At 42.9% G+C, this 13,596-nt stretch overlaps 1 protein-coding gene across 1 annotated transcript in view; it reads left to right on the top strand.

Moving 5' to 3' along the window:
• hcn4 (hyperpolarization activated cyclic nucleotide-gated potassium channel 4) overlaps nt 1-13,596 on the top strand; it is a 62,911-nt gene that overhangs the window by 24,527 nt on the left and 24,788 nt on the right. Inside the window, exons 4-5 of the mRNA XM_069657581.1 lie at nt 8,875-9,036; nt 12,057-12,275. Of these exons, the coding sequence (XP_069513682.1) occupies nt 8,875-9,036; nt 12,057-12,275 (381 nt within the window). The remainder of the gene's footprint in view (nt 1-8,874; nt 9,037-12,056; nt 12,276-13,596) is intronic.

Genomic DNA, 13,596 nt, shown 5'->3' with positions numbered 1-13,596 from the left:
CTCAGTGTAGTGCACTGTGTATGTCAGATGTGCTCTCCTGCGTGAGTGTATGCACGCTAGCTTTGTTGACATGGACTATAATTGCACGTCATTAGGAGAGTATAATGTGCTAGTAGCCTGAAGCTCTTATCTCGTTTGCACGCAACCACAAATTTGAAGTGTCCTTGAGTATGATGCTCGACCCTCAAACTTCTCCAGTGGGGTTTTCCAGAAGACAACAGAGATGTCTTTAGAGAGGACATCTCTGTTGTCTTCTCTACATTAGTTTTCATCACATCAAGACCATAATCAAGAAACAAATAAAGATGTATTGTTTGTATCACTCTGACATAAGTTATTGCTTATGCTTTTGAAACGTAGAATTTGATGCTGATGATTATGAACTTATACTCAAGTAAAATGTTAAATGTAAGCGGGTTTATTAACATAACAAGAACAACATTTCTATTCTGTGATATTAGTTAAATATCTGAGTTCTTTCACCATTAGATTGTAGTATTTTGTTACTGTTTAAAATACATATTTCACATATATATGTCTCATGGTGGTGATCTCAAGCATCAAAATATCTTCAGTAAATATTTAAAATAATTTAGAATGTAATTATATTATATAAAATTAAACAACTCTGAAGCTTGGGTTTTTTCTGACATTAAAAGGCTTTTTTTGGGGAGCTGGTTTAGCTCAGTGGGTAGAGCAGGCGCCCTAAAGTTTACAGTCCTCATTGCAGTGGCCGCAGGCTCGCCTCCTGCGTGTCATCCCCGACTCTCTTCTCCCCATATTTCCTGTCTCTCTTCAGCTATCCTAAAAAGAAAGTCAAAATGGCACAAAAAAAATTAAATGTTTAAAAGGCGTTAAAAAACTATAAAGCTTGTTGCACCAGTGTGTCTTCACAGCTGATTGACGTCCTCACAATCTGGGAGGGGAACAATTAAAAAAAATAAAGTAAAGCCTTAAATTGTATCATATCATCTTTACCTCCTTAAACACTCTTATTGGAGCAACACTAACACCACCCCATCAGTATCCTCTTGCATTACTAAACCAATGGCCCGACCCCCCCACCAGCATGGCTCTCCTCCTCCTCTGTCCTTTTTCTCACAGCTGTCATGAATTAGCTCTGATTGCCTCCATTTCCTCTCCAACACTCCAGATTTCAGGGTGTTTTTACAACCGCCATGTTGACACAATGTTGTTTACAAACATGGGGGTTTTAGTGGTGGTGGCTTTCTGCCAGTGGTAACACTGTCATGCATAATGTCGTTCAGCGTGGTGTGCAGATATCCATCACACACACACAGAGACACGCACGGCAGACGGCCGTTATGGCGGCTCCCCCGTCTCCCTCCTGTCAGCTTCCTCTTGTCACTTTTCATCTGGATAAAAATAAGACTGTGACCGGATATTCTCCTCATTGGAGTTGTCTCCTGTTGACGAACCAGTGACTTGGATGAGATTAGTCATCCTGTTAAATCAGATTCAAGGCAGTGCACTAATGACTAAGCTCTGAGGGCTTCCTCTCATCGTGCCTGATGCCTACATCGTAACCGTGTCGACTGGCCGACCCAGTAAACGTTGCTTTTAGCGTGCGTGGAGATGAATTCATGAGACAAGAGCTGAGGCACTTAATGAGGGGGTTATGGAGTTTCAATAATTATATTAATAATAATACCTTTATTTATATATTTTTTATTTCAAAAACAAAAAAGCTCCACAAGCAAAAAAGGAAAATATCAGATGAACACAAAGACGAGCAAAGAAGGGATTCTTTTTATGGTAAGGTGAATAGTCAATGGCTTCAGCTGTATGAAGCCATTATTCATTACAAAAGGGGGAAAATATCTCTATTAATATTGCCACCTAGGATTGTTAGGACTTGTGGCTTTGTCTGCAAAGTGGTTGCGTGCTTCAGTTTGGCAGAAACAAAACGCCCGTCTGTAAAATGCTCAGGTGCTGTGACAGAAGTTAGCCACGTGGCCGCCCCCTGGGAAGAAGAAGAAGAGAAGAAGTAAGACGCCTTTTATTTCCACCCAGTAAATCTATACAAAAATATTCAAAATAGGCCAAATCAACTAATCAGCTCTGCAGTCACTGACCCATTGCCTTAGCCAAGGACTGGTCTCTCAGAGATAAGAGAAGCAGGAAGAATAGATTTAATGGGCTATTATTTAGTGCACAATGAAGCTTTCCAGCAAAAGTGACAGGCCCTCAACAGCCTGAATGAGCTTTGTGTGATATCAATACCCACGGTGGATGTGCTTAAAAAAGTATTACACAGAAATATGTAATCCTGCAGAAACCCAATGGCGCATCTTGGCAGGGAGCAGACCAAGAGTGGTTTTTGTGATCCGAGCCCTCCAGGCCTGTTCAGACAGATGATGGAAGGGTTTTCCCAGTGGTCCACTCCCAGGCCTACTTCTCATTCTCCATGTGTGCTTCGTCCACCATGACAGCATGCATGAGCATGACATTTTGGTCGAGGCATTTAGAGTGAGAAATCTAACCCCTGCCCGCAGCCTGCTCCCACAGTCTGCCATCATCCTGCATGATTAAAAATAACACTGAGACATGCATGGATTGATTCAGCTGATAAACTTCATTACTCATCATCACTGGGTAATCGTGTCTCGCTCACACAGGAGGATCGAGCATGTGGCAATCAACACGCTATGTAATGAAAAAATAATACAGGACTTGCACAAATAAGCACTATTTAGAGAAATGACTAATGACATTAAAAAATAACGAGTGGATCCATCAGAGATCTTCTGTTTGAGCTCAACTGTGTGATCAAATAAAAGGTCCACTCTGTTGCTGATTATTAAATAAGCCAAAATGTACCTTTACAATTACCCTGAATTATGCATAACCAATTTAAGTAAATCAAACTTATTTTTAATAACACATATTCCTTTGTAGTGCAACTTAAAATCAAAGAGGAAGACATTTCAGGTAGGCGGCCCATGCAACTTTTTCTGTTTTCTCTTATGTGTCACGACGCCATCACGCCAAACATTCATCATCATTAGCAGCGCGTGCAGCAAACACCAGATGCTTCGGTATATTGCTACATCGACTGTGTCTGGGCAGCTACCGTCAGCACTGTGGGACATATGCATCTATTCTCTCACCTGGATCACGCTCTTCTCACTCCATCTGTTTGAGATGACGAGGCAGCTGCCTTCATCCACTCGCCTGTCTGGGCCTGATCGCTGGCTCACGAGGATGTAAATGAGTTTAGAACTTTAGCACGTAACCCTGTATTTGACCCCTGTGATGTCAATGGGTTCTTTTTGCAAGTTTCATTTGTGTGTGTATATCCTTGGTCTATCTCTTTTATTAAAAGTAGAGGTATAGAAAAAAAGTAATTTTATGTTCAAACCTTACCTGTAGTTGCAGCAACACAAATAATGGAAGTATAGTTTTTAAGCTGTTTCCACCAAAAGTACCCAGAGCTTTTAGTAAAAGGAGATACTTTTCAGTGGTTTAAAAGGTTCCTTCAGCCCATTGTTTCTGCTTTCCCAGTAGGGATGGGTATTGTTAGGAATCTATCGATAATGGTATCAATACCGATACTACTTATCGATACTCTTATCAATACTACTCTCCATTATTTGGTGCAAAAAATAAAGACGTCTTTTTTAGGGTGTCTGATGATGTGCCTCTGGAAGAGTGGTTGTGGCTGGGGTTATGGGCTGTGGTCATCTCCCTACAGTAATAACAGCATTAAACAGTAAAGGTAGAAACAGTAACAATCATAAGCAATACAAAAATAGTTTTATGGCTGTCATGGCAACTCAAAATTCACACTTAGGCGAGAGTACCTAAACCAAGTGGACTCCACTGTAGTGAAGTAAATCTTTTACAATAAACTTGGCAACAGCTCTGTGACATTCTGCTGTTTGTTCCTGTGTCATCTCGTTTAGCGATGGACAATGGGTTTGGTGTCTGACTGCAAACGTTACCCACTGCAGATGAAGCTGGGGCTGCTGCTTGACTGAAGCCGTCTATGGATTAAATTGGAGCATAACTTAGATGTACTGATAACCGAAACTAGCTAACAACAGTGACTGAATAACTACATGCTTATTTAAGTGCCATGCATTTTAACTGCGTTTTTAGTTTGGCTAATCCCATCTGCAGCATTGCCATCAGAGCCACCGGGACTCGGAGGCTGCCCTGAGGACGTACTAGCAGTAACGCTTGCAATGGTGTTAGCATTAGCCGCTTTGCTAAAGCAGTCAAACACGCTGCAACGCTTCAGATTTATAGAACTTTGAACAACTACCTTTTTACATAAATTGCACGAAAATGCACAAAATTTGGTAAAATACCAGTTCTCGATATATCCACCCCTATTTCCCATTAAGGTCCAAAGACCTATCAAGATAAGGTATATTATATTCTACTGTCTTTTGAAAAAAGTCCTCTGAATGCTAATTAGGTGACCAATCACAAATATTGAGCACCCCCAAAGTCCCTGTACTTTCAGAAAGTATTACCCCCCCAAACAGGGACCTTTATGGGGGGTAGATAATGTCCCTGGGACTTTGGTGAGACCTTTGACTCCACGGGGAAAAAGCACTGGGTTCCTATAGTCCCTAGTCTCTGTGGAAAGTTCCTGCAGTGGTAATGCTTTAGCTGACAGAAGTGCAAGTCAGCAGGCTAAAAGATTGTAGTATTTCTACAGTGATAGTGTAGTAGTAACAGTGGCTTTCCTATTATTTGCTTTGTAAAGTGTTTTTTCCCCAAGTGTTTACAGCCATGTCATTTCCATTTGGTTAGTTCCATTTATGAAGCCAGTACCTCCTGTAGGTTACCGGATCCGACCCATGTTTTTGATTAAAAACAGGAAGCAGATATCAGCATGGCCTCTCTCACGGAAAGGCCTAATGAGGGTAGAGAGAGTAACAACATGGCGTCATGTGAATCTGTTGTGTTGCGTCTCCGTGCCCTCATCAATCAAAGCTCTCTTGTTTATGCTGATGCTAATACTGCTGGGCTACCTCTGTGTCCCTATCAATTAAAAGAAAGTGCTCAGCAATCAATCATCCTACATGTAACACGCCATGTTGCAGAAAGCCTTGTGTGCAAAACGTGCATGTAGTCACATTTGTGTTTGTGTAAGTACTGCAGGTTTATAGTGCGGTGCATGTTTGTTCATTCAATTACACAGAGCACAGAGGTCCGGCTGCTGTGGCTATTTTCTCATTTACAAAAGGCGACAGAAAAACAAAGAGAAGAAGAAAAAATACAGGAAGCTCATAATAATGATCCTTTAATAACCATCCAACACTCTACCAGAACCAATCTTTTGAACATTTTGTAACTGGAAAACACATCCTGCCTGGCGTGAGCGGTGTATTTGAATTGATTACAGCTGTGAAAAGAGATAGAGGAATCACCTTCCTCCAGTGACAGAACAGTTGGGGCTACACACCGGAGATTTGCATGGCATTACCCGTGGCAGTTCTCACAGGCTTTATTCTCCACACAGTGGTTAAGTGGCAGAGGTCTTTTGAGGGCACATCTACAGTAGGAATGCAGCAGGAGTTATTGTCGAGCAGTAATGACACATTCAGGCTGCACCACGAGATACTGAAAGGAATTTATCCTGCTTCAGAAATGTACTGACACTGTGGAGTTCGATAATATTCAGTACATAGACGGGTTCAAGGGCAGCCCACGGAATTAAATGAGAGAGTGCATAAACAACAAAAGCTGTAGATAATTTCACGCTGTATGATAAGAGTTATGTCTCATAGAGGTAACACCTGTTATCAAACTCAAAGTATTCATAATGCTTTAACATCTAGTTTTTAATCTGATACTATAGAAAGCTAGTTCCATAAGGTTGAGGGATTCACAAGAGATATATTTAAAATATAAAAAGTAGTAGTATCATGACTTTTCATCCCAAAATTAAGAATACTACATTTCCCATACTGCTGATTTTGGGCCTGATTTCCCTTCTTCTGACAATCGTAAGCAAAGTCCCAATTTTTTTTGATGGTTCTAAAGATTATCTCTCCAGATGTTCCTGTGGTGTGAGGGATGTTAAGAGTGATTTTACTTCCCCCGATCTGATCGGAAAGCCGTCATGGCCACACCGATTTCAAATCGTAAATATTAAACATGTTCAATATTTATGATTCGTTATCCTGTTGTGTGGGGGGGAACCCCGAGGACAGCCGAGCGTGGACTCTGTGGATTGTCATGTGGAACCAAACGATAGCCAATGGGGAAGCAAGCTGACTCAAGAAGGAAGCACAGCAACCGCAGCCATGGTGACAAAAGCAAACGGGGAGCATAAATTCACATGTCCAGCCCATGTTCACACCGTCTCCACCGCTTCATCAACAGTTTGTTCTTTATTCTCCCTGAATTTTCAGTAAAAAGTCCAAAAACTATGATCGCCAGTTCTTCCTGCCTGTTGTTTGTTCACTCTAAAGTCTCGTTTGACTGCGACAGTGTTACGAGATTTCCAGTTTTGAGAGTTGGTTGTTGGTGCATGATTCTGTTAGTGTGTGTGTGTGTGCTGTTTTGGCGTAAACGTTGCTCTCCACACACTAAAGGAGCAACACTGTTAAATCTATGATTATATATCGTCATGTGTGGGCTCTTTCACATTTTCAACATCTGTTAAGATTTAAACAATCTTTTAGAGTGTGCCAGACGCACTTCACAAGACACCATTCTGATGCTAAACTGACTCGTTTACCGTTAGCCGTTTGCTGTTCCATTTCCTGTGCATTCCTTGCACAAGCGTCTCTTGAGAGAGAGTTTCCTCCACCGCAGGAGACATCGTCACTGCACAGAGAAGTGTCCTGAATGCTGGGCATGTTGACCAGCTCGTCGTCCTCCACAAGAACCTTGACATTAAGAAATGAGCATTTGACATATAAACTGGAATAACACGGGAAATCATCAGACATGCGCCACACTTCCTCACTGGATGCTGTTACCCAGCAAACTTTGTACACGTGAGGAACTGGGTTGATTGATAAGCCCCATGAATAATTTTTTATTTTACATGTCAGAAAATAAAGCAATCTGTTCTTAATTTCTTTTTTTTTTTCGCTTAAAAAATATCAAAAAGAACCAATAAGAATACCGTTAAAGTGCCGGATCGTTAAGCAGACTTGCTAACAGGCTTTCTTTTTAAAATGTCTTCAAGCATAAGGTGAGATAATGACATTTGATGTTATATATCCAGTATAGTTTTAAGAAGCTTCACAGTTTTATCCTTTTTCTTTAATATGCACCTTCGTCCTGCAGATGACATGAGGGTAAATCTAATATTGAAACAGTTTGTCAGAATAACTTAAATATCTATTGTAAAAAACACACTGATGTTGTGTGCTTGCGATCTTTGTTGATATCTCTGTTCCTCTATTTGGATTCACATATTACCCAGCGAGTTTTTCTAGCTTTAAAAGCAGCATCTGTTTTATAAAGCTTCCCTTCCCTGTGTTGAAAAAAGATTTCACAAATGAAAAATATATCAGGCTCAGTGTGGGAGATGGAAAGGGGTATCTCATGACTTATTCATCCGCCACAGAGTGAATTTAACACTTTAATGTTAAGGAATGCCATTACTGCTCCAGCAGGAAATTCAACATCACCCAACGTAGCATATTAGGTAAAATGAGTTATTTATTATCACTGTCTTTAAGGGAAATAGCGGCTCCATAAAAAAAACACATGGTAGCTCACATTTGACGTGCTGCTGTGAACAGAAGTGAAGGAAATTAGGGGATCTTGTGGGTTGACCGAGAAGAGGTGCAGCTGGGCGAATGATTCAACTTAGGTGATGTGGAAGTGCCCGAGGCTAAACATTTTGAACAAGAGCCCAAAGAAAGAAGGAGAGTGGGAGAGAGGCACATTGAGCTTCAGAGCGTATGTTAGTGTGGACAGAGACAGAGTGCGTGAGTGGGGACGTCTCCATCCACTCTCAGAGAGCCTGGCTGCGCTCCTCGCCCGGGCACAGTTTTCCGGGCATACCTCTGGCTTCATACGAGCCTGCTGATGGAGCTAAATTGATGTGATTTGATGGTGCACCCACGACGCCACACACAGACAACACTGTGGTCCCTGCCAGCCTCGTTCTTCACACGCACTCAGACAAAAAACACACGATAAACACTCTTATTTGAATGCATTCAGATGGAAGCAGAGAAATAAACACACCCAGTGCTTCAGGAGCAAACAGTAAGATTAAAATTTGGGTGGTAAATATGTTTATGGCTTCATCTTCCTCCTCATCATCACCCGCTAATGAACAACAAAGCAAAGATGGAATATCCCCTCTCAGTCGCAAGCCCTTAAAAGGCGCTGAGTGGATTTTAATAAGGAGTGGAGTGGTTAGCGGTGCACACCCTGGTCTTCAATGGGATTAAGAGGCTTTGAATGGTTGAGGCCATTAAAATCTACACCAGCCCACAAGTCCTGGAGCGCCTTATGAGTGTATTTATCATTAGGATTAACGAACCCAGCCTGTGAACGCTCTCACCCCGGGAGCACAGGCACCTCTACCCCGTGTACAATTATTGTGTTTGGCTGAGTGGCTGGCGATAAGAGCGAATCAGCAGGTAAAGCTCTGGTCCCAGTCTGCTGACCATCCCCTGTAGACTGCTCTCTGAGCAGCAACATCTGCATCCACTGGCTCATCTGTGTACACTGTAATAAGCTCTGGTTTGTACATGCTAAGTACACTGTTGTCTTATTCCTTAACCACAAAGCTTGTGCATGACATGATCAAAGAATAAACCTAGAAGTTATTGAAATCTCCCTCAAGGGCATGCAATCTAGAGATTTAAGCAATTTGAGCCCCAACTAACCCGTTTCCTTCTTCCTTCCTCTCCCGTCACTCAGATATTCCACATGACCTATGACCTAGCCAGCGCCATGGTGAGGATAGTCAACCTGATCGGCATGATGCTGCTGCTGTGTCACTGGGATGGCTGCCTGCAGTTCCTGGTGCCCATGCTGCAGGACTTCCCTGCCGACTGCTGGGTGTCCAAAAATAAGATGGTGGTAAGTGCTCCTCCTGCACAGAGTCCTCCTGCCTGTTCCAATCAGATTATGTCCTGTCTTATCTCATCCATCAGCTTCAGTAATTACTGAACTAAAACCCTTTAGCATTCTGGGAAAGATTTCCTCGCATATCTGTCATTTTATAAGCCCCAAATCAAACATATTTATCTGCCGCATTTGCCCAAATTTATTCAATTTTCTGATTATTTTTATTTATTTGGAGCTCTCGACATCTGCCCACACACGAGAGGAGAGAGACACTGAGGCTGTAAAGGGATCATTGATTTCCCGTGGAGGACAGAGGTCCCTTATTCAATATTGGCTGAATATTGACAGTTTCCAGTGAGCACTCATGCTGGGCTTTAATTTTCGCTGCATTGTTAAAACAGCTGCTGGAGTAGAGTCCCTGTGAAAGCCCGACTCACAATGCATTCATTTGCTTACGGAGGCGGACTGTGTCGCACCTGATGTGTAGCTCTGAATCAGTGCAGCTGATGGCCTCATGTTAACCCAGCGTGCTGTAAAAGAGGATCGAGGCTCGAAAGGCATCTGAGTTATTATCAGGTGTTGTGTTTCGGCCTTCAATAGAGATTGATTTGACATCAGTGAATGCTTCTCTCTTTAGTGTAACACACCGATAAATCAGCATGTATTTAACCTTTAAGGGCAGCTGAGGGGAGTGGATCCCTAACTGATGGCTTATCTGTACCTATCGATGTAAGTGTCAATAGGGCAAGGTGTGGGCTTTTGTCTTCCTGAATTGAAAAGCTTTCATGGGGACAATTTGACCAAGCCAGTTTTCCTCCTTAACTAAATGCAATCAGCTGTTTAGTTTCCATATAATGAGAAAAATGTCATTTTCTGTCACTATTCTCCTTGTAGTTAATTAACACCATTTTCACTTGTATCTAAATAACAGGCTAGAATCACCATATTTTAATTAATTTAATCAAAATGTCACTTGAGAGATGACAGAATAAATTCCCAGTAATCAAAACAACACATTCATGAGCGACATCTCTGATTTCCACATAACCCAGCTTCTAGTCAACTATTAGATCAGCTCTCTGTGCCTGAGCAGATGTCACATGAGTACTTACATCGCTCTAGGTATGATACATTTGCTTCATCATGCCTCGCTGCCTCCCTGACATGCTCACTTGTAACATTTAATCATCAGAAACGACAGATGTTGCAAACCGCTGTCCCTTGAGATGTTCCCACTTTAGCTAATTTTAGCTTGTTTTCTGTACCTGTCTGTGCCAAGATGCACACGCTGCTCAGGGACAGTGTTCGGGATCAAACCTACATCCAGCAGGCAGCCTCTATAAGCAGCCCTCAAACATCTGTGTTCATATGGATGTAAGTGGAATGAGACAAAAGATAGAGATACTGTGTATCCTTATCAGACTTGGATATCAAGGTTACATCCAAACCGATCTCCCCGTTCTATTTTTATATTTTTATTCCCTTCACCGCCATGAAAGATGCATTTTACCAGTAGATCCATATGCAGAGCCAAGTTGCAATGGGATTATCTTAAGTTACATAAGCCTGAGCTGTCAGGCACCGTAATGTAAACTGTGGCTCATCAGTAAGGTACAGTAGAGTATGCATGGATTAAGATCCAATTTGAAGTCTTACTCTGCAGCAGTGAAAACAAGGATATGATTGCTTTAGTAATCTCTTTGTTGTATTCTGGATAAACATGCTGAACACACTGAAACCTCATGTAGATTTTAACATTTAATCTCTAATTTTCCTCTTACATGTTTATATTTTAATATGCTCTTAACAACAAGCTCCACTTTTCCTTTTACTCTTTACAGTAAAAAAACTAAAAATACTTTCTTCAATTGCTTAAATGTTTTAATACCTCCATGTCAGCGACTCTAGGATTCAGGCTCACATGCCGACTGCCGTGTCACAAGATGATTTCATGCAGTTCTGACTAGATTATATTTAGGCGGTTTTCTACTTCTCGAGCTGTGTTTCCAAAACTTCCACAGAGGCTGCACTGGCTGCCTCCTCAGTCTGCTGCACCCGAAGACAGCCCTTTGTATCTGCGAGCACAAAGATGTGAAGAAGAGCACTCATTATGGACTTGGTTTAAAATCCCGTGTGAGAGATGCAGCCTCTCATTAACATCAAAATGGACTTTGTTTTGTTCTCGCAGTAAACACTGGCTAATTAATTGCATTACGAAGAATAATGGTTCTCAGTGTGACAGAATAACAACTATATCTTCCTGAATTAATTCAAGCCTCGGGGGCAGGCACCTCTCTATTGGAAAGCTGCTCGTGTTTGGCTCGAATTACCTGGCAGACAAAGAGTTTGTTAGCGTCGACTCGGACACGGCTGGTTCGGCTCTGATTAGAATCATCAGGAGACATATTCTGTCTTCTTTTACAGTAGCTGTCCCATTATCCTGCCAGGTCATTGCTCCTTACCTTTACAGGAGGGCACTAATAAAATTGCTATCTCTCTCCGCTTTTCTGCCGTGGAAATGAGTTTGAAAGCAATTTGGACATTGTCACCCCCAGGAGAGAGTTGATATTGATTTGCCATGAACTACCACCGGGATCTAAAAAGGAAAAGGGGCAATTTATCTACAAATGAGAAAAGTCTCAGAGAAATCACATTTTTCTAAATAGCTGACCTACTTACTGTCATGCAAGCCTCTAGTGTCTCACGCTCCACCCCCCTTCATTCTCAGGGCTCTGTTTTAGGCTCTTGCCCAAATGTCTGCTCCAAATGTTTGAATATCTAAAAGTATGTTTTACCCTGCCAGCTGCTCTGTGCTGAGCAAAGACAGTTTGAAGTGGACATCTGCCATTAGTTTTGTCTTTAATAATTGGATGTGTGCGTGCCTGTGTGTGAGCCATCAGGGTGCTCAATGACCTTTAATGTGCCATCAACACCCTCATGAAAGAGAGAAAGAGCGCGAGTGAGCGAGACTGAAAGATAAAGTGTTCCAATGTAGTCCTCCTAACCCACCCCGTCTCCTCTGTTCCATGCAGAACGACACGTGGGGACAGCAGTACTCCTACGCGCTTTTCAAAGCTATGAGCCACATGCTGTGTATTGGGTACGGCATGTACCCCCCGGTGGGCATGACAGACGTGTGGCTGACCATCCTCAGCATGATCGTGGGTGCTACCTGCTACGCCATGTTTGTCGGCCACGCAACAGCGCTAATCCAATCCCTGGACTCTTCTCGGCGGCAGTACCAGGAGAAGGTGAGTGGAGATGACGTGTTGCTGACAGCTGCGCTCACTTGGTTTGATTTGAGGAGAGGACGGTGGTGGTGAGGTAGGATGCTGGCTCGTCCTCAGCTGAAAGATTGGTTTTATTTTCTCATTTGATGCAGCCGTTCAACACAAAATTGAATTACTTTGATGTTTGTTCAGCCACTAAAAACACACTGATAACTCCATCAGAAGAGGAAAACAAGCAGATTGACTCCCAAAGAAACCACATTTTGGACAGCATCAAACACAGAATGCACTATTATTAAAAGTTAGGCCATACTGATATTGTAGTCCACATCTCAGCTCCTGCAAGCCCACTTTTCTTTGCTTTGGCTGAATTGTATTTTGCTGTGAAACCATCTGCACAGAGACAGGAACCCCAGCCTTCCCTGTTCAGTCAAAGGAAAGCCCAGACAGCTGGCTGCAAAGGCCGAGTCGGGCTCATCGGTGCCGTGCCCTCTGCGGGCCCAGCGTGGGCGATAATGAGCCGAGCTGCCAGGCTGCTACATTGCCCACCGTCTCTGGTGAGGAGGAGATGGGAAAGGATGACCTCAAGAGGATGGGGGCTCGAGAGACCATATGCGAATGAGAATGGGAGTGAAAGAAAACAGACATTCGGAGGAACAGATTAGCTGACGTAATGATTGCTACATCTTGAAAGGGCGAAGAAGCGCACCAGATAAATGAGCGGCTCACAAATTCAGGGGGTGAGTAACAAAGAGACCAGTTTTCTACCAGATTCTCAGCAGCTGAAAAGGTGAAATATCCAAAAAGTAAACCATGCAGCATGACTAATACTGCTGATCTGAGTAAGTGTTTAAAAAAAAAGAGAGGAAACGGGCTCCCTGCTCTGCAGTCTCCACTCGTCTGCTGCTCTGCTTTAGAGATGCCTGGCTGCCAAGTAGACTGAACAGCTGGCCTGTCTCAGCAGCAGTCAGCATGTGCTACCAGAGTCATTTGCTGCTGTTTCTGGGATCACCCCCTAAGGCGCCTTCAGAATCCCCCAGCCGGCTAGAAAGACTCCCCGGCGCTCCCTCTGCTTCCCACGGTGCCTGCCTGCAGAAAGGTTATTACTGCAGACTGCAATTAATTTTAAAGAGTGCGGATTCTCTCATTTATCTTTCCACATGCCTCGGCGATAAGGCTCTGCGGGTGCACTGTTTCTACGTGCTCATCTGGCTGTGGGAGCCAGATAGAAGTCATTGCTACAACACTGTGCGACACCCACTCCTCCTCTCTGCTTATCAGAGTGAGTTCCTTCAAAGGCATAAACCTTTTTGTCGTCGGCCTTTCTTCAGTTGTGTGACAA

Source organism: Semicossyphus pulcher, unplaced genomic scaffold (assembly GCF_022749685.1).
Source record: "Semicossyphus pulcher isolate SPU_LCO1_2020_fin unplaced genomic scaffold, fSemPul1.0.p SCAF_1, whole genome shotgun sequence".
Lineage (NCBI taxonomy): Eukaryota > Metazoa > Chordata > Actinopteri > Labriformes > Labridae > Semicossyphus > Semicossyphus pulcher.
Note: the sequence above shows the minus strand (reverse complement) of the source record. Positions and strands in the feature narration are given on the sequence as shown.